Source organism: Hypanus sabinus, chromosome 10 (assembly GCF_030144855.1).
Source record: "Hypanus sabinus isolate sHypSab1 chromosome 10, sHypSab1.hap1, whole genome shotgun sequence".
Lineage (NCBI taxonomy): Eukaryota > Metazoa > Chordata > Chondrichthyes > Myliobatiformes > Dasyatidae > Hypanus > Hypanus sabinus.
Genome location: NC_082715.1, coordinates 97,473,423 through 97,497,423, shown reverse-complemented (window position 1 = coordinate 97,497,423; position 24,001 = coordinate 97,473,423). Strand labels below are relative to the sequence as shown.

The 24,001-nt window shown below is 40.5% G+C and overlaps 1 protein-coding gene across 2 annotated transcripts in view; it reads right to left on the bottom strand.

Annotated features, from left to right (window-relative positions):
* The window catches only part of sh3bgrl2 (SH3 domain binding glutamate-rich protein like 2), an 89,007-nt gene that overhangs the window by 21,953 nt on the left and 43,053 nt on the right, over positions 1-24,001 (bottom strand). For both annotated transcript variants that reach the window (XM_059982364.1, XM_059982366.1), the window contains exon 2: positions 20,283-20,468. In XM_059982364.1, the coding sequence (XP_059838347.1) occupies positions 20,283-20,468 (186 nt within the window). The remainder of the gene's footprint in view (positions 1-20,282; positions 20,469-24,001) is intronic.

Below are 24,001 nucleotides of genomic sequence, written 5' to 3'. Positions count from 1 at the left end.
TTGTCAAAGTTAATTATTTAAGTTATGCTGCTAATTATTAAGAAAGAATTGTAATTTCTGACAAAGGTTTACGTGGTAAGTGGGAGGCCTTCAAAAGTGAAACTTAGGGAGTACAAAGCTTGTACGATATTTGCCTGTCAGAATAAAAGGTAACGATAACAGGTTTAGGGAACCTTGGTTTTCAAGAGATATTGAGGCCCTGGTTCAGAACTAAAAGGAGGTGCATAGCAGGTATAGGCAGGTAGGAACAAATGAGGTGCTTATGAAGTACAAGAAATGCAAGAAAACACTTAAGCAAGAAATCAGGAAGGCTGAAAGAAGGCCTGAGGTTGCCCTAGCAGACTAAATAAAGGACAATCCCAAGGGATATACAGATATGGTAAGAGCTAAAAGATTACAAGAGACAAAATTTGTCCTCTGGAAGATCAGAATGGTTAACCATGTGTGGAGTTAAAAGGAGACGGGGGAGATCTTAAATGGAATTTTTTGCATCTGTATTTACTCAGGAGATGGACAAAGAGTCTATAATAGTGATGCACAGCAGCAACAACTTCATGGACCCCATAAAGATTTCAGAGAGGAGGTGTCTATTGTTGTTTGTCATCTACTGTATATCAATAACCTGGATGATAATGTGGTAAACTGCATCATCAAATTTGCAGATGACACCAAGATTGGGGTGTAGTGGACAGCGAGGAAGACTATAGTGGCTTACAGCAAGATCCGGACCAGCTGGAAAAATGGGGTCAAAAAATGGCAGATGGAATTTAATGCAGCCAAGTGCGAGGCATTGAACTTCAGTAGGATCAACCGAGGTAGGTCTTACAGTGAACAGTAAGGCACTGAGGAGTGTGTTAGAACAAAGGGATCTGGGAATACAGGTCCATAATTCATTGAACGTGGCGGCACAGGTAGAGAGGGTCATAAAGAAAGTTTTGGCATATTCATAACTCAAAGTATTGAGTACAGGAGATGAGATGTTATGGTGACGTCGTACAAGACATTGAGGCCTAATTTGGAGTATTGTGCACAGTTTTGGTCACCTACATACAGGAAAGATGTCAATAAGGTTGAAAGAATACAGAGAAAATTTACAAGGATGTTGTTGGTACTAGAGAACATGAGTTATAAGAGAAGATTGAATAGGCTAGGACTTCATTCCTTGGAATATTGAAGATTGAGGGAAGATTTGATAATAAAAAATTTATGAGGGGTATAGACATGGTAAAAGCAAGCAGGCCTTTTTTCACTGACTACAACCAGAAGGCTTGGGTTAAGGGTGACAGGTGAAATGTTTAAGGGGAACATGAAGGGAATCTTCTTCAGGCAGATGGCTGTGAGTGTGTGGGATGAGCTGCCAGTGCAAGTGGTGTATGTGAGCTCAATTTCAACATTTAAGAGAAGTCTGCATAGTTACATGGATGGTAGAGGTGTGGAGGGCTATGGTCCTTGTGCAGGTTGATGGAAGAAGCAGTTTAAATGGTTCAAAGCAGACTAGATGGGCTGAAGGGCCTGTTTAACTGCTGTAATTTTCTGTCTATGATCTGGCTCTGACAGATTATTCTGGAAGCTCATTCAGTAAGTGCAATTGCATTATTGTATTTCAATCATGCCGGTCGCATCAACACTTTTTGCATATCGACAGGGAAGCACACTGGGATCTGGTGATGTCTTTTACCTGCATCAGAAACACGCAACATGTCAACTGAACGGCTAGCAGTGAGACCTGATGACACAGGCAATCAGGCACCACTCAACTGCTCTGATAACTTTCAGGACCTGAAACAGGATGAACCTGCAGCCATCTGAAAGTGCATACTGAAGGATTCCTGTTCAAGCTTGCCCCAGGCAACACCCAACTTGTTTTTGTCTAGGAAGCGGCGCATGCCCTGACAATATGATCAGGAATTAAATCTCACTCTTCAATCTGAATTAGTCCCAGCAGCACAGAAGAATGAGGGGAGATCTTATTGAATTGACTTTATTACGTGCATCCTACATTATATCTCTGACTAAATATGCAATGTACAATTTATAATAATTTATAATAAATAGTATGTACAACAATATAACATAGAAATACAGATGTGTCAGCATTAATTAATCAGTCCGATGGCCTGGTGGAAAAAGTTGTCCTGGAGCCTGTTGGTCCTGGCTTTTGTGCTGTGGTACTGTTTCCCAGCTGGAGGGTCTCCGATGATCCTTCGGGCCCTTTTTACACAGCTGGCTTTCTAAATGTCCTGAATAGTGGAAAGTTCACATTTACAGAGGCACTGGGCTGTCCACACCACTCTGCAGAGTCCTGCGATTGAGGGAAGTACAGTTCCCATACCAGGCAGTGATGCAGCCAGTCAGGATGCTCTCAATTGTGCCCCTGTAGAAAGTTATTGGGATTTGAGGGCCCATAACAAACTTCTTCAGCTGTCTGAGGTAAAAGAGGTGACGTTGTGCCTTTTTCACCACACAGTCGGTATGTACAGACAACATGAGATATTTGATGTTTATGCCAAGGAATTTAAAAGCTGTTCACTCTCTCAATCCCAGGTCCATTGATGCCAATAGGGGTTTGCCTGTTGCCATTCCTTCTGTAATCCAAAATCAGTGAAGTATTGTCAGAAAAATTTAATTAGCAGATTGGAGCTGTGGGTGGTGACACAGTTATGAGTATACAGAGAGTAAAGGAGGGGGCTTAGGACACAGCCCTGAGGAGCACCTGTGTTGGTGGTCAGAGGTGAGGGAGCCCACTCGTACAACCTGCCGGCAATCTGACAGGAAGTCCAGGATCCAGCTACACGAGGTAGGGTGAAAGCCAAGGTCTCTGAGCTTCTTGTCCAGCCTGGAGGGAATTATGGTGTTGAATGCTGAACTGTAGTCCAAGAACAGCATTCGCACATAAGCATCCTTCTTCTCCAGATGTGTAAGGTTGGTGTGTAGAGCTGTGGCTATTGTGTCGTCTGTCAATCAGTTGTGTTGGTAGGCGAATTGTAGGGGATCCAGTGTGAGTGATAGTATGCTGTGGATGTAGTCCTTGAACAGCCTCTCAAAGCATTTGCTTATTATTAAGGTGAGAGCAACCTAATGCCAGTCATTCAGACATGCTACCTTGGTCTTTTTAGGTACAGGAACAAAGGTGGTGGTTGTTTGGGAGCAGGAGGGCATTTCACACTGGGAGAGGAAGACATTAAAAATGTCTGTAAACACAGCTGCCAGTTGTGCTGCGCACATCCTGAGTACACGCCCTGGGATGCTGCCTGGTCCTGCGACTGTCCACTCATTGGAAACACCTATGTACTTCAGCCTCAGAGATGACCAAGCTGCAGATCGCATCAGCTGTAGGTCTCCTTGTGGGCTCAGTATTGGCAACATCACTGCAGCTACACAAAATTTTGAATGTACACAGGCTTTTCCCCCTCAGGTTGTGAGAGACTAGAACTGGAGGTCATAAGTTTAGTGTAGGAGGTGAAATATTTAAGAGGAGTCTGAGGGGGGAGCATCTTCATTCAGTGGCGTGAGTGATGAATGAGCTGCCAGCAGAAGTGGCTAATGCAGGTTTAATTGTAATATTTAAGAGAAGTTTGCATTGGTACATGGATGAAAACAGAATGGAGGGCTATTGTACATATACAGGTAGATGGGACAAGGCAGAAAAAATGCCCAGCATGGATCAGATGGGCTGAATAACTTACTTCTATCCTGTAGAATTCTACAACTCTATTTCTGGAATTGAAACTTTGGCCTTTGCTGATTATGTAGTCATGTTTACGTAACTTATTAATATCCTATCTCACACTAACTGTTAATCCATTATCATTAGCCTCATTGGTCTAATTAGGCCTTAATTTTTTTTTAAAGTATTTACTCTTGTTTTCAAGGCCCTTCATGGTTTAAAACCTCCCTTTTTTAAAAAGTTCATTTCAATATTGAAACCACCAGCCGCAACCCGCAGCCCCTGAAATATCTACACTATAATTCTACCCCAGGGTTCCCAACCTTTTTTATGCCTCGGACCCCTACTATCAACTGAGGGGTCTGTGGAGCCCAGGTTTGGAACCCTTGTTCTAACCTCTTAGACAACTATGAATTCAATTTCTCTACTTTAGTGGTCATGCCTTCAGTACTGGCATTAATTCCCCAACCCTCTGACTCTATCCATTTCTTCTTCAAGGAAGAAGCATAAAATGAAATTCCATGACTATGTTTTAAAATCACCTACCTCAATATCTCTTTATGTGTCACCATATCAATTTTTGGTTCATGAGGCAGTTTTGCCACAATAAGGTAATCAAATTAAGCAAGGTACAGTCATGGACAATGTGAACATTACAAATCAAATACATTTGACGAGACGTGATTTCCCATCTATTCAGAATGGCTCCAGTCTGGAGTAGCCCAAGGGTAGCTCCACTTGTGTTGGAGCCCTTGTAGTGGCAAAAATAATCCCAAATCAAAACCAAACAATTGCTGCCACCCTGCTACACCTGATGGAGTTGTTATTCTTGCATGATGCACCCTGAGTTCCAAAGAAATGACTGTTCCAAAGAATAAAATTCCTTATTTTGATCCTTTACTAGAAATTAGCAAACATACAATCTTAAAGCAATATCAAGTGGTCAGCTAAGATATGACCTCTGCTGGTGCCAAACAACAAACTGACACAAAATAAGCAAGAATATGAAACTTACTCCCTTCACTTTTACCACGCCCCCCCACTAATGTGACTAGTTACCATAATAAACAGAATAAACACACAACTCAGAATACATGGCTCCCAAAGTCCCTATAGCAGAAGTGAGCCATGTGTTTTTATTTTGATAAGTTACAGTTATACTTCTACCATGGTGCTCTCTCTCAATTTCCTTTAGTTGCTGAACTTGAACAAATACAAGAAAAACAATCTGAAAATCAGATCCTTTGCACACAAACCTTCAAAAGGGCTTAATAGCAGCAACACAGCAGGGAAAGTTATCAAGTCTATGGATGCTGGCAAGTTAAATTAAACCCCACTGGCAAAGACAAATAGCAAAAGCCTTCACACATTCTGGATCAGAAGGGAGCCATCTGCTTAAAATGTACTTACTGCCAATTTGAATGATGGTACAATCAGTAGTTGTCAAGGTCAACCTCTTCCTCAGCATTTCTACCTTGTTCCCTTTGTATTTCCAATAACAGAAGTAGTTTCACCCATTACATTGCCCAAATGCATTCCTTCCTCATTTCACTGCCACTATATTCCCAGCCAACAACTATCCTTGATACTTAACTCCAGCACAATAGTGTACAAAGTATTGGGCTTGGCCGCCACCTGCTGTTCAGCATGATAACTGCTATGCCTGGACTCTTAAACAACATGCCAGGGTTTCATTTTAGCAAAGAAACAGATAATTCATGTGGTGTATTTCATTGTTTTACTTTTAAAGGGAATGAAGAGTACCCAAGAGTGAGTTGGTTTCCTGCTGCTCAGGATAGAAATTGGGGGTTTAAATGGTTTTGAAAACTCAGAGCTAAGCAGAGTGGAGGAAGAGTTCAGGAGTTGGGATAGATTGGGTATCTGAGAAGAGCAATCCTAATGTCCAAAAACATTGACTCCTACTGAGACTTCAAGTCTGTTAAACAAAATTGATGACTGACAGTAAGACACTGCAAATAATTTTAAAAATCTATTAAAATTTAATTATAGTATTGGAATTGGTTTTAAAACTTTTTCAATGAATTAAGAAATAAAACTAAAATGTTGAAATAATTAACGTTAAGCTGCATTAAATACTTAAATACTATGTTCACTCTAAGCTGTGCGCACGCATGTTTTCAATCACAAAGGAAATTAATGTGCACACAAAAGGTTAGTTACCTAAAATAATGTAGTAATTAATAATTACACTTATTGAAAATAATCTTTTAGCTAAATATTTCTGTTAACTAGTTAGTCAGTTCTTCAAATACCACAATGCATGTCACCTCACCTTACCCAAAAATCTGGAGGTTTGTGATGCATGGAAAGAAGTCAAGTTAATCAGCGACATTGAAACTGATGAACAATGTTTTCTCGAAATTGCAGAGGCCTCTGAAAATGAAGCTGTTGCTTTCAGACCACTTAATGAAGTCAGATGGTTACCTAGACACTTCGCTTTGCAGGCAATAATAAAAAAATTATGAGGCACTGATCACATACTTTGAAGAAGATCAGTCAGATGACCCTGTGGCTAAATACTGTCACAAGATTTTAAGTGATGTCTTTGATGAACTGGCTGCACTGCAAGATTCTGCAAAAGAGTGGCCTGACACCCATTGATTTACTTTATTTTGTGCGAGGCAAAATTAACAAGAAAGCAGTATCTGGGAGACAATGATTCGTGAAGTGACAAAATTAAAGTTTTGCTAAGCCAACAACATAAAGAAAACATCACAGTAGATACAAGTTCGCTGTTGACTTTTATAAACAGTCTTTGTGTTCATTTAGAAGAAAGGTTTCCTGAAGATGAGGTACAAGAATGGTCAGCTTTTGATTTCTCTGCAATTGCAGATTGTGACTTCACATTTGGCAATGAACGAGTTAATGCTTTATGTCTAGAATATCATGATTTTCTAGCTGAAAATAGTTAGACAGTTTAATGATTTCAAATTTTCTGTGCAAGAAAAAATTAAATCCAAACTGATTTCAAGCTTCACTCAAATGAACAGTTTTGTCACCTTGCACAGTTGATTGACGTTAGGGGAACCTTTCTTGCGTCCAGTGCGAACTGCGAGTGAGGTTTTAGCCTAATGAATCAACTCAAAAACAAGCTGAGAAACTGTTTAGGTCAGGGGTCGGCAACCCGCGGCTCTGGAGCCACATGTGGCTCTTTTACGTCTGTGCTGCGGCTCCCTGTTGCTTTGGGAAATAATTGGTTGTGGCGACCCTTTTCCTGGCACATCCGAACCGACTCACAATAAGATAGCCTACGGGGGTTTGCGAGCACAGAGCTTTGGAGCCTCTGCGCCATGGGGGGGGGGGCAGGTTGAGGGAGGCTTAAAAGTGAGGCTGAAGATTTCGAATAAAGTTTTTTTCCTTCGACTGCAGTTACCGACTCCGTGTCGTAATTTTAGCGCTGCGTGTAGCACACCGCTACATGGTCAGTATTTAATTAATATGTATTTTATGTTAGTTTGTTAGTTTTTGAAATGTAAATCTAAATTTGAAGATTATGGTGATCTTGTACAATCTAAATAAGACGTTGTGGCGACCCATTTCCTGACACATCCGAACCGGCTCACAATTAGCCAGCGTTCAGGCTAAGGGAGATAGCCTACGGGGGTTTGTGAGTACGTGTCTTTTGCAGCATCCGCGCCCATGGGGGGCGGGTTGAGGGAGGCTTAAAAGCAAGGCTGTTTAGTTCGAATAAAGCTATCTTTGACTGCAGTTTACTGACTGCGTGTAGCAACCGCTACAACGTGTTTTTATCGCTGGCTGTCCAGAGGGGAGGTGCTGAAACGCTTTGTCGCGCGTCTGGAAGAAGTGAAAACTTTCCTGGGCAGCAAAGGGCTCAACTTTCCTGAACAGCCAGAGTGGCTGGAAAAGCTACACTTCATGGTAGACATGACAGCGCACCTGAACACGCTGAACACAGCTCTTCAACGGGGTAAGGACGTACAGCCCTGCACATGTTGGAGGATGTTTTGCATTCGAGCGCAAGTTGACGTTGCTTGCCAGAGATTTACAGAAAGGCACATTGTCTCACTTCCCCAATTTGAGAGAGTTCAAACAATGTCACGACATGATAAATTCGGAGTATTTACATTCTGCAATCATCGCAATGCAAACATCGTTTGGGAAACGCTTCTGTGAGTTCAGAGAGGTAAAAAACACATTATCCTTCCCGGTCACTCCCCTAAGCATCGATCCATCCCTACTGAATACGACTGCATTGTCAGGTGTGAGTCAACCTGAAGAAGTATGATAAATATTTTAATTGCGTATTATTTTACGTATATTCATATGTTTTCATTGTTCAGTGAAATAGTCCTTTTATTTTTCAGGTTGACAGCTGGCTGACGTTATTTTTGGTTTGCTGCTGGCGGCAAATTTAAGTTTGGCGTTTTTCATAAATACAAGAAGGACTCAAATAGACGTTGAGTATTTTACTTAAAAGTAACCTTCAACCCAACGTCTTTTTTTCGGAGTTCAAAATGTTTTTGTTGCATGCAGAAATGTAATTTCGTTTTCTCTGCAGGAGTTCATCAATTTCATAAATGCAACACATTATAGTTTATTTATACATAGCATAAAGGCAAAACAAAACGTTGTATGCAGTGTTATTTCATTTTAAATGTCAAACGGGTTTTGCGGCTCCCAGTGTTTTCTTTTCTGTGGGAAACGGGTCCAAGTGGCTCTTTCAGTGGTAAAGGTTGCTGACCCCTGGTTTAGGTGAATGTCATTTGGATATGTTAATGAGAATCAAAAGCTATCAATTGAATGGAAGTTCTATTAGTCTAGATAGAGTTTACAAAGAATGGGTAAATGCCAAAGACAGGAGAGAGAGTGACTTAAATATGTATGTTATTTTGTTGTTATTCTGTGCAGTTTTATGTCAAATATTTTGTAAACCTACATAAACTGTGCCATGTGTGCATTCAGTGCCCACGTACATTTATCACAGGAAAAAAATTTGCACAACGTAAGATTTTTGCGCACACTGACTACTAAAAATTAGAGGGAACATTGCTTAAACACATTTAAATTAACTCAAAGAAAATGAAAACAAACCGAAATTCCTCTATCTCAGAGCTGTTCCTCTCCTTAAAGAGGATTGGAGTTGACAAACATGTCCCAGATTCTACTCCTGGGAAAATTCAAGGGTAGATTTCACAGTTGGATAAACTGCAGAAAGTTGGAACCCTGTTGCTGGATTCTATTAGAAATGTCTGTCAGAACAAGATTGGCCAGGATCTCTCGGGGATATTGAAGGAATTAAAATGGGCATCTCAAAGGCTGGTGGTGAGCTGCAGCTGCAGTTTGTGACAGTTCACGGAAGCCACTGAGATTCATGACAACCAGGACTGTTGTTCAGCTGAGCTGGAACCTATGTTATTGGCATGATGATGCATCAGGAAGGTCGGATGGGGTGGTGGGGGGGGGGGGGGAGTACCTGAATGCTTTGTTCCAAGGGGTAGTCACATCCCTTAGATTAAGTCAGCTGGGTATGACTGCAAGTACGGCAGTAATGGGGATTCTAAACATAGCATAATAAGATTCTCTGTTGCAGCTATATGGTTCCTGATGTTTGAGTGAGACTGCAGCACAGATTGATTCACTGATCACAACTCTAAAAGTACAAAGAGTCATTCAATCAAGTGAGTAAAAAAACAGGAATACAATGCGGTTAAGAAGATGGGCATTGTCCTCTACAGCCACAAGCATGAGTCTTCAAGACCGCATTGTCTGCCCGATGCCAGGGGAGGAAACATCTTTGAGGTTAGTAGGGAACTTGGAGCAGGGTTGGAAAAATCCAATTGCTGTTGCCCAAGTGAGAATCATCAACATAAACAGAACAAAGTAGATGGTTCTGTTGAAGGAGTATGAGCAGCTAGGGTCCAGATTAACCAACAGACCGAGAGGCAACAATTTCTAGATTACTACTTGAACCCTCTGCAAACTGATGTCCGTTAATGCGATGAGAAAGTTACGTGCTCAGCTCAAAGTTTGGTGTAGGAGGAAGAAGTTTCAATTCATCAGACAGTGGCAGCAGTACCAGTACTGGAGAAAGAGAAGGCTGGCCCATTGGGACAGGATTTACCTGAATCAGGAAGGGAGCACTATCCTTGCAAATGTTTAACACAGGGCTGATAAAAAGGTTTTAAATTAAATAGTGTGTTTGCGGTGGGGGTAGAGAAATGCTCTAGCAAAGTCAAGTTTACAAAGTTACAGAGAAAGGTCAAAATAGTTGGGGTCACAAATATATCTAAATAAATGCATCTATCTGGTAGGTTAAATCCATTTAAAAACATTTCCTTTCAATTAGAGTCAGAACAAGGAAAACCAAACAATACAAGGACACAATTGAAGCAGTTCACACAGAATTTAAAGAAAGAAAGGGGAATTATTGGCGCAGGTAGAAATAATTGGGTCAAACCTAATGACTATTATAGGGCATGAAAAATAACCTGCAGATGTTGTAAATCTGAAATTATAAAACCCTTTATCAGACATCTTTATCTCTGATCCAAGATGAAGGGTTCTGTTAAAGGGTCCCAGATCAGAGATGTTATCTGTTTCTCTTTCTACAGATGCTGCCTGCCCTGCTGAGTGTTTCCAACAATTTCTACCAAAACTACTGCAATCAGAACTAGATCAGCTTTTATAGATCAGGAAAAGTGTTTGATATGGCTTGAAATTTGTTGTTTTGCAAAGAGGGCATGTCTCAGATGCTGACAGTCCTTCATGATGAATGCCACCTTTTTGATGCACCGACTTAAACATGTTCTCAATGGTGGAACAGATTTTGCTGTAATGGAGCTGGTGGAATCTACAATTTGGGTCCTGCACATGGGAGGCTTCAGACCAGGTGGTGATGCAAGCAGTCAGAAAGCACTCCACTGTACAAGGGTCTTCGATGACATGCCAAATCTCCTCAAACTCCTGATGAAGTAGAAACACTGGTGTTTCCACCACTGACCCCTCAATGAAGACTGGTGTGTGCTCATCCAGATTCTCTTTCCTGAAGTCCACAATCAATTCTTTGATCTTGCTGATGTTGAATGTGATCCTCTTGTTGTGACTACTACTCAACCAGCTGATCTACCTCACTCTTCTACACTTCCTTATTGCCATCTGAGATCTTACCAACAATAGTGATAAAGAACAGTGATAAGCTGTGCTTAGTCAAAAACCAAGCTTAAGAATTAAGTATTCTAGGATATTTAACTTTTAGAAGAGATAAGACATAAACCAGTAATACACAGAAAAAATACTTTTCAGCCCAGTGTCTGTGCTAACTATGATGCCAATCCAAACTATTCTACCTGTATGAACATGTCATCTAGTCCTTCATCCCCTACCTGTTCATGTGTGCCTGTTTAAATGTCTTTTAAATGTTGCTATTGTATCTGGTTCCACTACTTACCTGGCAACATATTCCAGGCATGAGCACTTGGTGTAAAAAAAAATTGCCTCGTTAATTTAGTTCAGATTTTCCTTTTCTCACCTTAAAGCTATACCTTCTAGTAGTTGACATTTCCAGCCTGGGAAAAAAGATTGATCATCCACTCTATCCATATCTTTCAATTTTATATACTTCATCAGGTCATCCTCCAACTTCCAATGCTCCAGAGTAAACAATCAAATGTGTACAACCTCTCCCTATAGCTAACATGTTCCAGTCAGCAACATCCTTCTACATGTTCTCTGAAGCTTCCACATCGTTCCTCTGATGTAGCATCTAGATCTGGACACATTACTCCAAATAGGCCTAAACAAAGCTTTATACAGCTATAACATGACTTCCCAACTTTTGTACTTGCAATGGTTCACATCTTTACTGTTATGCTGTAGGTATTTCATATAGCAGCTCTGTAAGAGCTGTTTGTTCCGTTTTCAGCCTGTTTGGGTTATTGTTGAAGATAAGGGATGCTGTGGAATGTGTGACATCCAATTAGCGCGAGGCTTTTCTTGGTGAGGGACAATAAGGTTGGTCTTGGGCTTTTGTTCAAGAGGAGACACTGGGAGTTGTACCACAAATCCACTAGTGACATTCGGAAGGTGGAGTGGGCTTTCACGTTGACCGAGGACCCAGCACGTGAGTGACAGAGAAGTTCAAGATGAGATCCAACTTGTGCACGTTTGACTGTTAAATTAGAATGAGCCCTTTTCTTTTTGTTATTCTTTGCTAACCCTTCAGATAAGATTCATAAATATAATTCCTTTAATCATATGCAGTGTACTGTCTGTTATTTTGTGACATTAATTTGTAACAGGGTAGCAAATGACACAGCATCCACACAAACTGATGTTTGGGGTGGGATCCCATGCACCTCAATCCCTAAAGTTTGGTGGGGCCAGAGGTTGTCTTCCCTAGACTTACACAGCCAAGGAAACCGGGGTGTTCCATACTCAACATCCTGACCATAAACCTTCTTTACTACCCTAAATATTGTATTGACACTTTCAGGGAGCTATGGATTTGCACCCCAAGATCCCTCCATACTTCAATGCTCCAAAACTTAGCTGCTATTTACTGTATACTTTCCCCTTAGATTTGATCTTCTGAAGCACAACTGCCACATTTGTCCAAATTTTAACTCTTTACCCTGCAGATGCTGCCTGACCCACTGAGAATCTCTTCCTTTTCTTATTTATTTTAGGTTTTCAATGTCTGCATTTTTCTTTTGTTTTTCCCCTTCAGTAGTTACCAGGGTAATGAGTGTGGAAAGCGGCCAAGTTTGTCAGAAGCAGACCCTAAAAGACAAGGGCAATGACTAGCTATGATGTGTCGAACAGATCCATCCTATGTGCAGCTAAAAGCATAATATAAATGTAAATAAAGTTCTTTATTTCCTTTTGGTTTGTTCCATCAAAATTTCAGGATAGGCATAATCAACAAAATCACCATAGCTGGAGCTGCGAATATCTACTGACTATTCCTAAAGAACACTACTGGAAAACTAGCATAATGCAGCACACAGGAAAGATGTGATTGTGCTGGAGAGGTTCATTGGGAATTGACAGGGACAGAGTGTTCCAAATTTGAAAAAAAGACTGGGTTTGTTTCCCCAGAGCAAATGAGTGAGCAGTGGAAGTAGAATTACAAAAAAAAAGCATCTATGAAGTATTTAGATGAGCATTTGAATGGCCGAGGAATTGAAAGGATTGGATCAAGTGCTGGAAAATGGAATTAGTACAAATCGTGGTGCGCAAAATGATGCATTTCCATGCTTTACGACTCTATGAGAAGTTAAAAAACAATTTAAACTATTTAACTTTTTAAAAATCTTGAATGTGGGTCCTCCCCTTCTTTATTATGTAAATATGACAGCATTCCTTCATGTAAGAACTTTGCTGACTTCTGGCACTAAACTGAATTCTTGGAAACTTCATTCTTATAAACTTCATTCTTACACACAAATACATCCATGATCTGTCACAGGATGGGTTTTTTTGTTTAATCTGTTAAAGGTTTATATTTGGAAAGCTCTGTCCAGTATGTAACTGTATTTTCAGTTCCTATTACCATACAAGGTTCCCATCAGACTCCAACTATGACAACTGATTTTGGATCCATTTGGATTCAACAACAGACTTGGAGTGAGTGGCTTTGTCATTGAAATGAATACAGGTTCTCTGTGGGAACAAAGAAGTAACATGGCAACTGATAATTATCCTTGTATAATGAACAATGTGGTATGTAGGCTTCTGGGAGACCATTTGGTGGTGAGCGCTGACTTCATTACAATCATTATTGAAGCCTCATTAAAAAGGACCTGACTTAGACCTATGAAACTCAGATTCTTCTTTGTCACAAGCTCCTTTGTTTTTTTTGTGATTTTATCAATTTTACTCATAATCTTAGAAGAGGATGCACACATTACCAAATTGTATTCTAATCGTAATATAAAATAAAGCAAAGCTTGCAAGAGCTAATCAAATGTGTGTCTGTCATCTCTTGGGATTGTTTTTTTTAATATGTTTCTAAAATTAACCACTAGCTAGCTAAAGCCTGAGAACTACAGCATCATGAATAGGGAGTACTGCCCAATCTCTCCTCTCTGGCTCTGCATCCAGTTCCCAAATACCTCACTGAATCACATAAGAATTAAGGGAAAAAAACATTATGTGCTCAGTAGGTTTGGAAATTATTACACACAACTCTTGTTCAGGTCACGACATCTAATGGATTTTCAGCATAGAACATCTGTGCTCAGCTCCCAGGCAGTTTTAAAGAACAAGAAATAAATCACAGTAAATCACAGGAAATCCGCAATACATGAACTCCAATAGAGACAGAAGTACTGGAGAAACTCAGCAAGTCACATGGCCATCGCGGAGAGAGAAACATTTCAGGATTATGAGCCTTTGCCAGAATGTCTCCAGTGGGGTAGGAGGATGGTGCAGCACAGTTGCTTCTCGGTTGGATTCTGACCTGCAGTGCTGTACAACTGGAGATTTTACATTCTCTGCATGGCTGGATGGATTTCCTCCAAGTGCCCTGAGATCCTCCCACATCCCCCAAAGACATGCTGGTTGGTTACTTGGCTCCTGTACCTACCAATTTGTGAAGATTAATAACAAAATATATAGAGCCTGGAACATAGCCTCTCTTTCTCTTCCCACAGTTGCAGCCTGACCTAACCTGCTGAGCAATTCCAGAATATTCTATTGCTTTAAATTTCCAGCATTACCTATCTAGTCCACTTCCATCATATTCTCAACACTAGCTGACTTCCCTAGGCATTGCCCAGAGTAAATGAACAACTTGTTTTCCTGAGCAATGCACACAAAATGCTGGAGGAACTCAGCATGTCCAGCGGAACCTATGGAATTGAATAAACTCTAGATCAAGGACTCCTTGGGGCTTCTGCTTTTGCCTGCATGGTTGGGAGGGTGGAGTGTAGTCAGTGCTTCTGCTAGTGTAGGTGCAGGGGGGAGGAGTAGTCAGTACTTTTTCTGCTGCAGCAGAAAACAGGTCGGTAAGTGTGCATTAAAAAGCAATGCATCACAGGAGTATTGGCATTAGAACAGCAGCAGATCAGAGATCAGCAGCAAGGGAAGGAGTAAGTCATTCAGGTCAATGAGTGTGCATTAAAAAGCAGTGCTTCACGGGAGTTTTGACGTTTGAACAGCAGAGAATCAGATAGCAAGTACAAATTAAAATAAGGCTGTGGCAAGTGAAACAGTCTTTGTCAGAGCGGACAGCGTTAGAGTGGGGATTTTGAGGCTTCAGTGAAGAGAAGCTTGAGTGAGAGAAAGACAAAAAGCTGCAGGCAGATTTTTTTCCAGTTTATTTATTTTTTCCTTCTTTGTAATTGCACGGTTAGAGAAGTCAGGATGCCAGGCAGGATAGTTGATTGCTTCCTCTTGCAGGATGTGGGGAGGCAGGGAGACCTCCCGTGTTCCTGACAACTTCGCCTGCAAGAAGTGCATCCAGCTGCAGCTTCAAGCCCTCTGTATAATGAATTAGGATGTTGAGGCCCTGGTTAAGAAGAAAAAGGAGGTGTAAGCAGGTAGGAACAAAAGATGTACTTGAGGAGTGCAATAAATGCAGAAGAGCACTTAAGAAAGAAATCAGGACAGCTAAAAGAAGGCACGAGGATTGCAAGGGACACAACTGGTCCTCTGGAAGATCATAATAGTAATCTATTTATGGAGCCAAATGAGATGAGGGAGATCTTAAGTGGATTTTTTACTTGGGAGACAGACAGTCTATAGAAGTGAGGCAAAACAGCAGCACGGTCATGGAACCCATACAGATTTCAGAGGAGATGTTTGCTGTCTTGAGGCAAATCGGGGTGGACAAATTCCCTAGGGCCTGTAACAGGTTGTTCCCTCCAATCCTGGTAGGCAAGCACAGAAAGTGCAGGGGCCCAAGCAGAGATATTTAAATCATCCTTAGTGACAGGTGAGGTACCAGAGGATTGGAGGATAGCTAATATTGTTCTGTAGTTTCAGAAGGGCACTAAGAATAAGCCAGGAAATTATAGGATGGTGTGCCTGACATCAGTAGTCAGAAAGTTATCAAAGGGTGTTCTGAGAGTCCAGATATATGAGTATTTGGATACACCGGGATTGATTATGGGACAGTCAGCATGGCATTGTGCATGGTAGGTCATGTCTAATTAATCTTATAGAATTGTTCGAGGATGATACCAGGGAAGTTGATTTGCTTAGTTTTTGTGTTTGAGACATTTCAATCGGTTGTACTTTTTGTCTGCTTTGCACACTCTCTCTATGTGACCTTGTCTGTGACACTTTCTGTAGACTTTTTTTTGAACCAACCATCATTTGCAATTTGCAATATTTCTACATCTTTGACAGACAGGGAGAGGTTTTCAAAGATTGACTAGTCACAAGCCTATCTGCAAATGGAGATTGAGGAGTCAAGCAGGAAATTCCTCACAAACGACACTCACAAGGGACTGTTCCAGTATAATAATTCCATTTTTGGCATCACTATGCTCCAGCAATTTGGCAAAGACCAGTAAACCAGGTGGTGCAAGATATCCCAGAACCTTGGTGACATCTCATGACTGGCAAAAAGGTTGAAGAGCACCTCCAAAACCTTGGTAAATTGCTTACCAGGCTGAGTGAGTATGGTCAGTGCACAAAGGGAGAAAAATGTGTGCTTTTCAAGAATGCGATCTCATATTGTGGACATGTACATAAGTCACAAGGGAAGACTGAAACACTGATGCATGCATGCAAACCGGAAAATATGTCACAACTCAGGTCATTCTTGGGCCTTGTAAAAATCTGCACAAAGGACATCTGGAAACAGTCAAGGTGAAGAGTCTTATCCAAAGCTATGTGTAGTGGCCAGGAATTGATAAACAGATGGAAGACTTGGCTAAAAGCTGTTTGGAATGCCAAAAAGTTCAAAATGCACCCCACCAAGCACTGTTACACCAGTGGGAGTGGCGATTGTCACCATTGCTAAGAGTACATATTGACTTTGCTAAGCCAGTCAATCAGGTTTCTGATTGATGTGGATGCATATTCAAAGTGGCCAGAGGTCATACCAATGAAGTCAATCACCTCAGCCAAGACTGTCTCTGCTCTGAGGACTAATTTCACCAGAAACAGTTTATCAGAACAAATTATGAGTGACAACGGACCACAATACACATCAGAAGGATTCTGACTCTGTATGAAGAACAACAGTCCTGGTTGTTGTGAATCTCAGTGGCATCAGGCATTTTTCTAACCACCCAGCAACAAATGGGTTAGCTAAAAGATCCATGAAAGCGATGGACAAGAAAGACATTTTTGTACAGTACAAAGTAAACAACTTCCTTTTTGTGTATCGGAACTCCGTTCATATGGCGACAAATCAAACATATGCAATCCTGTTCATGAGCAGGCCCCTGAGATCTCGCATATATCACCAGGAACCAGACCTCTGGAGAGGAGTGCAGAATAAACAGTTCAGACAGTTGCCAAGTGAAGCAGCAAGGAGCTTCATTTCTGGACAGGAAGTCACAGCGTGTGATTACTGAGAAGACAAGTGGACACCCGGTAAGACAGCTACAAGAACTGGAGCACTGATGTACACAGTGGATGTTGGAGATCAGACTTGGAAATGTCATGTGGACCAGATACTGGATGCTCAACCGAAGAATACGCCCGAGTCAAGTGCATCCAACAAGATGGTCACATTACAGTCATGGGACTTACCTCTCAGTGATGGTCCTGTCACTGATAGCAACATGACATGGAAAACCCAGAACATTGTCTTAGACACCTACCAAACCCAATGTCACTCCACAGATCCAGAGGCACTACGAGAAAGTTATCGTTGACAAGACGTCTACCAAACCTGATGCTACTCCACAGGTCCAGCAGCACTATCCTGAATGAAACGGAGTGACATCCAAAGACTGAACCTTTAGAACTGTGAGCAACACACACAAAATGCTGGAGGAACTCAGTATGCCATGTAGCATCAATGGAAAAAAGTACAGTTGATGTTTCAGTTCCTCCAGCATTTTATGTGTGTTGCTTGAATTTCTAGCACCTGCAAATTTTCTTACTTTAGAACTGTGAAGTTAGTTATGAACTGTTACTGTAAATGCATTTTTATTTGGAATATGGGTTGTGAAAGGGAAATTTAATGTTTTGTACATATAACATATTATATTGCATTAATTTAAAGAGGGAGGAAGTGTAATGTATGGATCTATTTTCTTTAGAGCAATGACTTCCCCCCCTTCCCCCTTAGTACTGCAGATGATCTGTTGCCTGTGCACGTGCATTGATCTGGTGTCTACGCATGTGCATTTCTCTCTCTCTATCGCTTCTAAAACCTTCTCCTGCGTGCAAGCTTTCAATTAATTGATATGTAATTGTGCAACAGGAACTACCTTGATGCCCCACTTGCAGTGCTAGAGGTGTTTGGATCACTGCATGACAGGATGGGAAGAGTAAAACAGCAAAGAGTAGCCTCTCCTCCAATTGCATTGAAAGGTGCCACAAGAAGGAGAGAGTGTGTGCAATGGAGGTAGAAGGGAGAACCATAGGATGATGGGCAGAATGCTAAGGGTAAAGAGAGGGTTGTTAGGCAGTGAGTACTCATTGAAGATTGCAAGAATCAAAGGTGGTAATCCAATGCATGAGGAGGCGAATAGGATGAAAGTGGCAGAAAAGAGAACTCATTTGCACCAATCTGTAAAATATTGATTCCTATCCCAGAGATCCCTTCACATCTCACTAAAACTTTTCACAGTTCTGAGAAAATGCCATTGACCATAAAAGCTTGGTTGCTATCTTCATGGATACTCCCTGAACTGCTCAGTGTTTACTGGTTTCATTGCGATCTGCAATGAAGTTTTATTGCCTTGGAATGTAAAAGCTGCCAGAAAATTAATAGTGACAACCAGGAGGATACAGCAATCTATAAATTTGAAAGGCTGGAAATATCAGGGATGGCATAAGTCCAAATATCACAAAGCTCAGTGACTGAAGAAAAAACTAAAGCCAAAGAGTTGAGATGAATGCTGGCCCACTCAGTTTGGAGCTTTAACCTCCCTATACCATTTCACCAAAAAATATGATCATTCGTGTAGTATGAAAATTACAAATTAAAGGTCACCAGATGGAAAAGAAGGAAATAAAGAGGAATCTTGTGGAGAAATATAGTTGTAGAGCTCAGAACCAGAACCAAGTTTAATATCAGGTGAAATTTGTTGTTTTGTGGTAGCAATACGTTACAAGACATAATAATAAAATTAAAGAAATACATATATAAAAATTAATTTAAGTAGTGTAAAGAGAGAGCAAAAAATTAAAACAAAATTAGAGAGGGAATTTACATGAGTTAATTGTCCATTCAGAAATCTGATGGCAGAAGAAGCCGTTCCTAAAACAAAGAGTATGTGTCTTTCAACTCCTACACCTCCTCCTTGAAGGTAGCAACGAGAAGAGGGCATGTCCTGGGTGATGGGGGTCTTTAATGATGGATACTGTCTATTGAGGAATCACTTTTTAAAGATGTCCTTGTTGCTGAGGCATCAAGTGCCCATGATGGAGCTGACTGAATGTGCAACTTACTGCAGCTTTTTCTGATCTGTGTATTGGTCCCTGCACACCAGATAGTGATGCAACCAGTCTGAATACTCTCCATGGACTATTTGTAGAAATTTGCAAGAGGCTTTGGTGACATACCAAGAGTCCTCAAACTCCTAATGAAACATAGCCACTTTTGTGCCTCATTTGTAATTGCATCAATATGCTGTTGGGCTTGGGATAGATCTTCAGAGATGTTGACACCCATAAACTGATCCCTCAATAAGGACTGGAGTGTTTTCCCTCAATTTCCTCTTCCTAAAGTCTATAATCCTTGTCTTACTAGCATTAAGTGCAAGGTTGTTGTTACAACACTACTCAACCAGCTGATCTATATCACTCCTGTATGCCTCCTCATCACCATCTGAAATTCTGCAACAATAGTCATGTTATCGCGTGGCCAAGTGGTCGAGGTTTTGGGCTGGTAATCTGAGGGTCGTTAGTTTGAGCCTCAGCCAAGGCATTATGTGTGCCCTTGAGCAAGGCACCTAACCACACACTGCACCTGCACGTTTATAGCCGAGTGGTGGTGGTTGGTGCAGTATGGACAAGACATCAGCAAATTTATAAATGGCATTTGAGCTGCACCTAGCCACAGAGTCGTGTGTGCAGAGAGAGTAGAGTAAAGGGCTTAGCCTGGATCCTTAATATGCACCACTGTTGACTATCAGCAGGAAAGAGTAGAGGCAGAAGACTAATTGGATAATTCTTTCAAAAAGAAACCAAATGACCTCCTTTTGCAATGTGCATCCTACGTTAGATTAAATACTAACTGAATGTTTATTTTAAATTCAGCAATTTCAGTAATAGGTTTCCCCCATTTTGCTAACACAACTTCAGTATATTACACAACAGCCTCAGGCATAGGCATACATGAAAAAGGAATGAAGACAACAAAATATCAGAAATGAAAAAGCAAAGCAATACAAATATCTCACCACCCACCAAGATTTTTGAATCATAATGTACAGATTTAAAAACAGTGACTGCAATTTTATTTAATATGTTGTAGTTGGTAAAAACGCACCCGTCTACTTACTCCACAATATGCATCATTGTTAAATATCTGAGGTGGGAGTGGGTTTCCTTTCGCAGGCTGCTTCTCCTGAGGAATGTTGTGGTACATCCAGAGTCTCTGATCTTCCAACATTGTTATATCAATCTCTTCAAATTCAATCTTGTTAGACTCCAGGAATCCCACTATGTCTTGTTGCCGCTTCTTGATCTGAAAGGAAACCAGAACTCCATTACAATTACTGATGATACAGCTGTATAAAACCTAGGTGTGGTTGCACTTGGAACACTGACCAGCCTTGTTCATCATAGTGCAGGGAGCTAGAAAAGGTATAGAAAGGGTTCACAAGGTGAAGGAACCTGGTAACCTTAGGTTTGTAAAATCATGAGAGGATAAATAAGATTAACTATCACAGCCTTTTTTCCTTGGGGTTTAGGTCTATGATGAGGAAAAAAAATTGGGGGGGAGAGATTAAAGAGGGAACCTAAATGGCCATTTTGTCTACATAAAAAGGATGGGCATATGGAGTGAGCTGTGAGAGGAATTGGAAGATGTGGGTTCAATTACAATGCTGAAAAGACAATTGGACAGAGAGGATAGACGTAGAGCAATGTTTCACAAAGTAGGCAATAATGACCCCCCCCCCCCCCCCCGGGGCAGTGGGAATTAATAAATAGGTAAAGAAAAAAATTAGGCATGGACAGGGATACTCAATTGCAACAGGGCAGCTGAGGGAATTACAGGTTTAATTTAAGAAATGAATTACTTATTATAAGAATTTGATACTCAATGGCTCTTAACTGATTACAATGATTACTTTATCTCCTGCTAACCACCGTTCTCTTAGATTTTGCTTGAAGCACATTATAGTTGTTGAAAAGCAATGTGACACTTCTATACTTGGCATAGCATGACAAATTTGGACTGAAGAAATTGTGTTATTTCTGGGCCCAGCATACACTATTATTGCTCACTACTGTAGTGCGGTGTTAGCTAGTACAATTCCCATTCACTAATCAGGCAGTGAAGCAATTCCTGTGAATTAGGATATGATCAATGTGGTAAAGTTTATAATCTGCCTTTTCGAATGGTCTTGACCACATTTCTCTAGACCAAGGCCCAACTGAGGTATCACTGCCCCTCCTTATGTACCCTTAGGCAGAGAGGTTTTGCCTGAGTTATGATTTTGCCAGAAACTTTCTCATTTATTGATATCCAGTGCTTGAGGCTGTTCTTAAACCATAGGCAACTAACCATGGTTGTTAGTCTAGGATGAAAATTGCAGAAGCAGATTAAATGAAAAAGAAGTGTTGACAATATGGTGCGGACTATCTGAAATATGAATTTATACCAACGTCAAGCAATCAATGGTAGTGTGAAATGGTTGTGTGAAATAGAGCAATGAAACCATTCAAGCTCCTTGAATATTTGAAGGGAATAAGAACCTGACTTCCTTTCCTTCACTTTGTGAAAACTTTCAAAAATAGAAAACACTTCAAAACCTATCCAGCAGCACTTCCCAACAACACAATGAAGGTTTGTGTGCTTCCTACATTTCATTGATCATTGCCAAACCTGGAAAGCCCCGTACAATTGGAGAACAACTGATTCTGCCAGCAGTAAGGAAGGTTTTGAGTATAGATTTGCATAAGAACCAGATAATTAAGTTAATAAAAAATTAAAGTGATTCTGCACAACACTGTTCAGATAATTAGATGAGATGTCTCAGAATGTGGAAGATACACTGTGCAAAATACCTAGGACAACAGAATTTACTCAGCAGTTGGATGAATGAACTTTGCCAGGTAACAAATCTTTGCTTCTTGGTTATTTTTGTTTTATCAAAGATGAAAGAACAGTTCAAGAGGTGTTATTTGCAAGAGAACTAAAAACAGATACAAAGGGGAGTCAATATTTGAGGTCAGTGATCAACATTCCAATGGGAAGGACATACCTCTCACCAACATTCTTGCTTTTGCAACAGATGGAGGACCATCAATGACGGAACACCACCATGGGGTTACTAATTTGGAAAAAAACCTGTACCTAGCATATTTACCATTCTCTGTATAAATCACAGACAACATATTGTTTCAAAAAAAACTATGTGATCGGCTGTACAATCATTAAATGCTGTTATCACAGCTGTAAATAAAATTAAATCCCACTCTCTGAATTCTTGACTATTTTGAGAGCTTTGTATTGATAACAAATAACAGTTCGAATGCTTGCTGTTGCACACAGAAATCAGACGGTTCTCAAAAGGAAACTCCCTGAGATACTTTTCTGCACTTTTTGAAACTGATAAAATTCTTTGAAAACGCGTATGATTAATTTAGTAATCAACTCAAGAGTATTAGGCATAACATTGTTTATTTATCAGAATCACTTGCAAAGTTTAAAGAAATCAATCTTCAATTGCAAGGAAATTATGTGAATTTTATCAAAGTCAAATCAGTCGACTCCACATTTCTGTCCAAGTATAAATTGGACCTTATAATCTTCTCCAGTTTCTGAGCCTCCCCAAGTTGGAAGAGAAAGAAAGAATACCAGATGGTGATCTTCAAGTAAGCTTTCCCCACCTGAGTGAGCCACACAAAGACATGCCAGAGAGATTTCAGGAACTTCTCTTGATCCAAATTCCAAATCAGGGAATAAATTCATTGTTGAATACTTGTAATGAGGAACTAAAAGGAAGGATGGATGAAGAACTGATCTCTCTACAAAATGACTCTGAACTGAAGCCAAGGTTAAAAGAAAATTGCATCAAGACCTTTGATTGCAGAAAGAAACCTCTGAACACTATCCTTCACTGTGGTATTTTTTTGCCTTTCCAACATAGTATTCAGCAGTCACCCAACTTCTTTCAAGGCAACTGAACAGACTGCAAATTGCTGAACATGGGAATCTGATACTCCTTCTGAGTGGCATTCAGCCTGAGCAAATAAGTTCCTAGGGAATTACAAATATGGCACAAAAGCAATGATACTTCATTAGGAGTTTGAGGAGCCTTGGTATGTCACCAAAGACTCTTGCAAATTTCTACAGATGTACCAAGAAGATTGTTGCTACTGGTTGCATCACCATCTGGTATAGAGGAGCCACTGCACAGGATTGGAAAAAGCTGAAGAGTTGCAAAATGAGCCAACTCCATCATTGGCATTAGCCTCCCCAGCATCAAGGACATCTTCAAAAGGCGACACCTCAAAAAGATTGTATCCATCATCGAGGACCTCAATCACCCAAGACACACCCTCTTTTCATTGCTACCATCAAGGTGGTGGTACAGGAGCCTGAAGACACACAAATTTCAGGAATGGCTTCTTCCCTTCCACCATCAGATTTCTGAATGGACAATGAACCCATAAACATTACCTCTTTTTTTTTTGCTCTCTATTTGCATTCCTTATTTAATTTAATTTTTAAAAATATACTTATTGAAATTTAGAGTTTTTTTATTATTATTATGTATTGCAATGTACTGCTGCTACATAACAATAAATTTCATAACAAATGCCAGTGATATTAAACACGATTCTGATTCCAATTGCAGATACTGAAATCTGGAGCATCAAACAATCTGCTGCAGGACATCAGCAGATACAGCAGGATCTGTGGAGGTGAAAAAAATTAGATTGTAATACCATTAGAAGTAGGAGCAGAATTCAGCCATTTAGCCCATCAAGTCTGCTCCACCATTCCAACATGTTTGATTCCCAGATTCGACTCAACCACATATACTG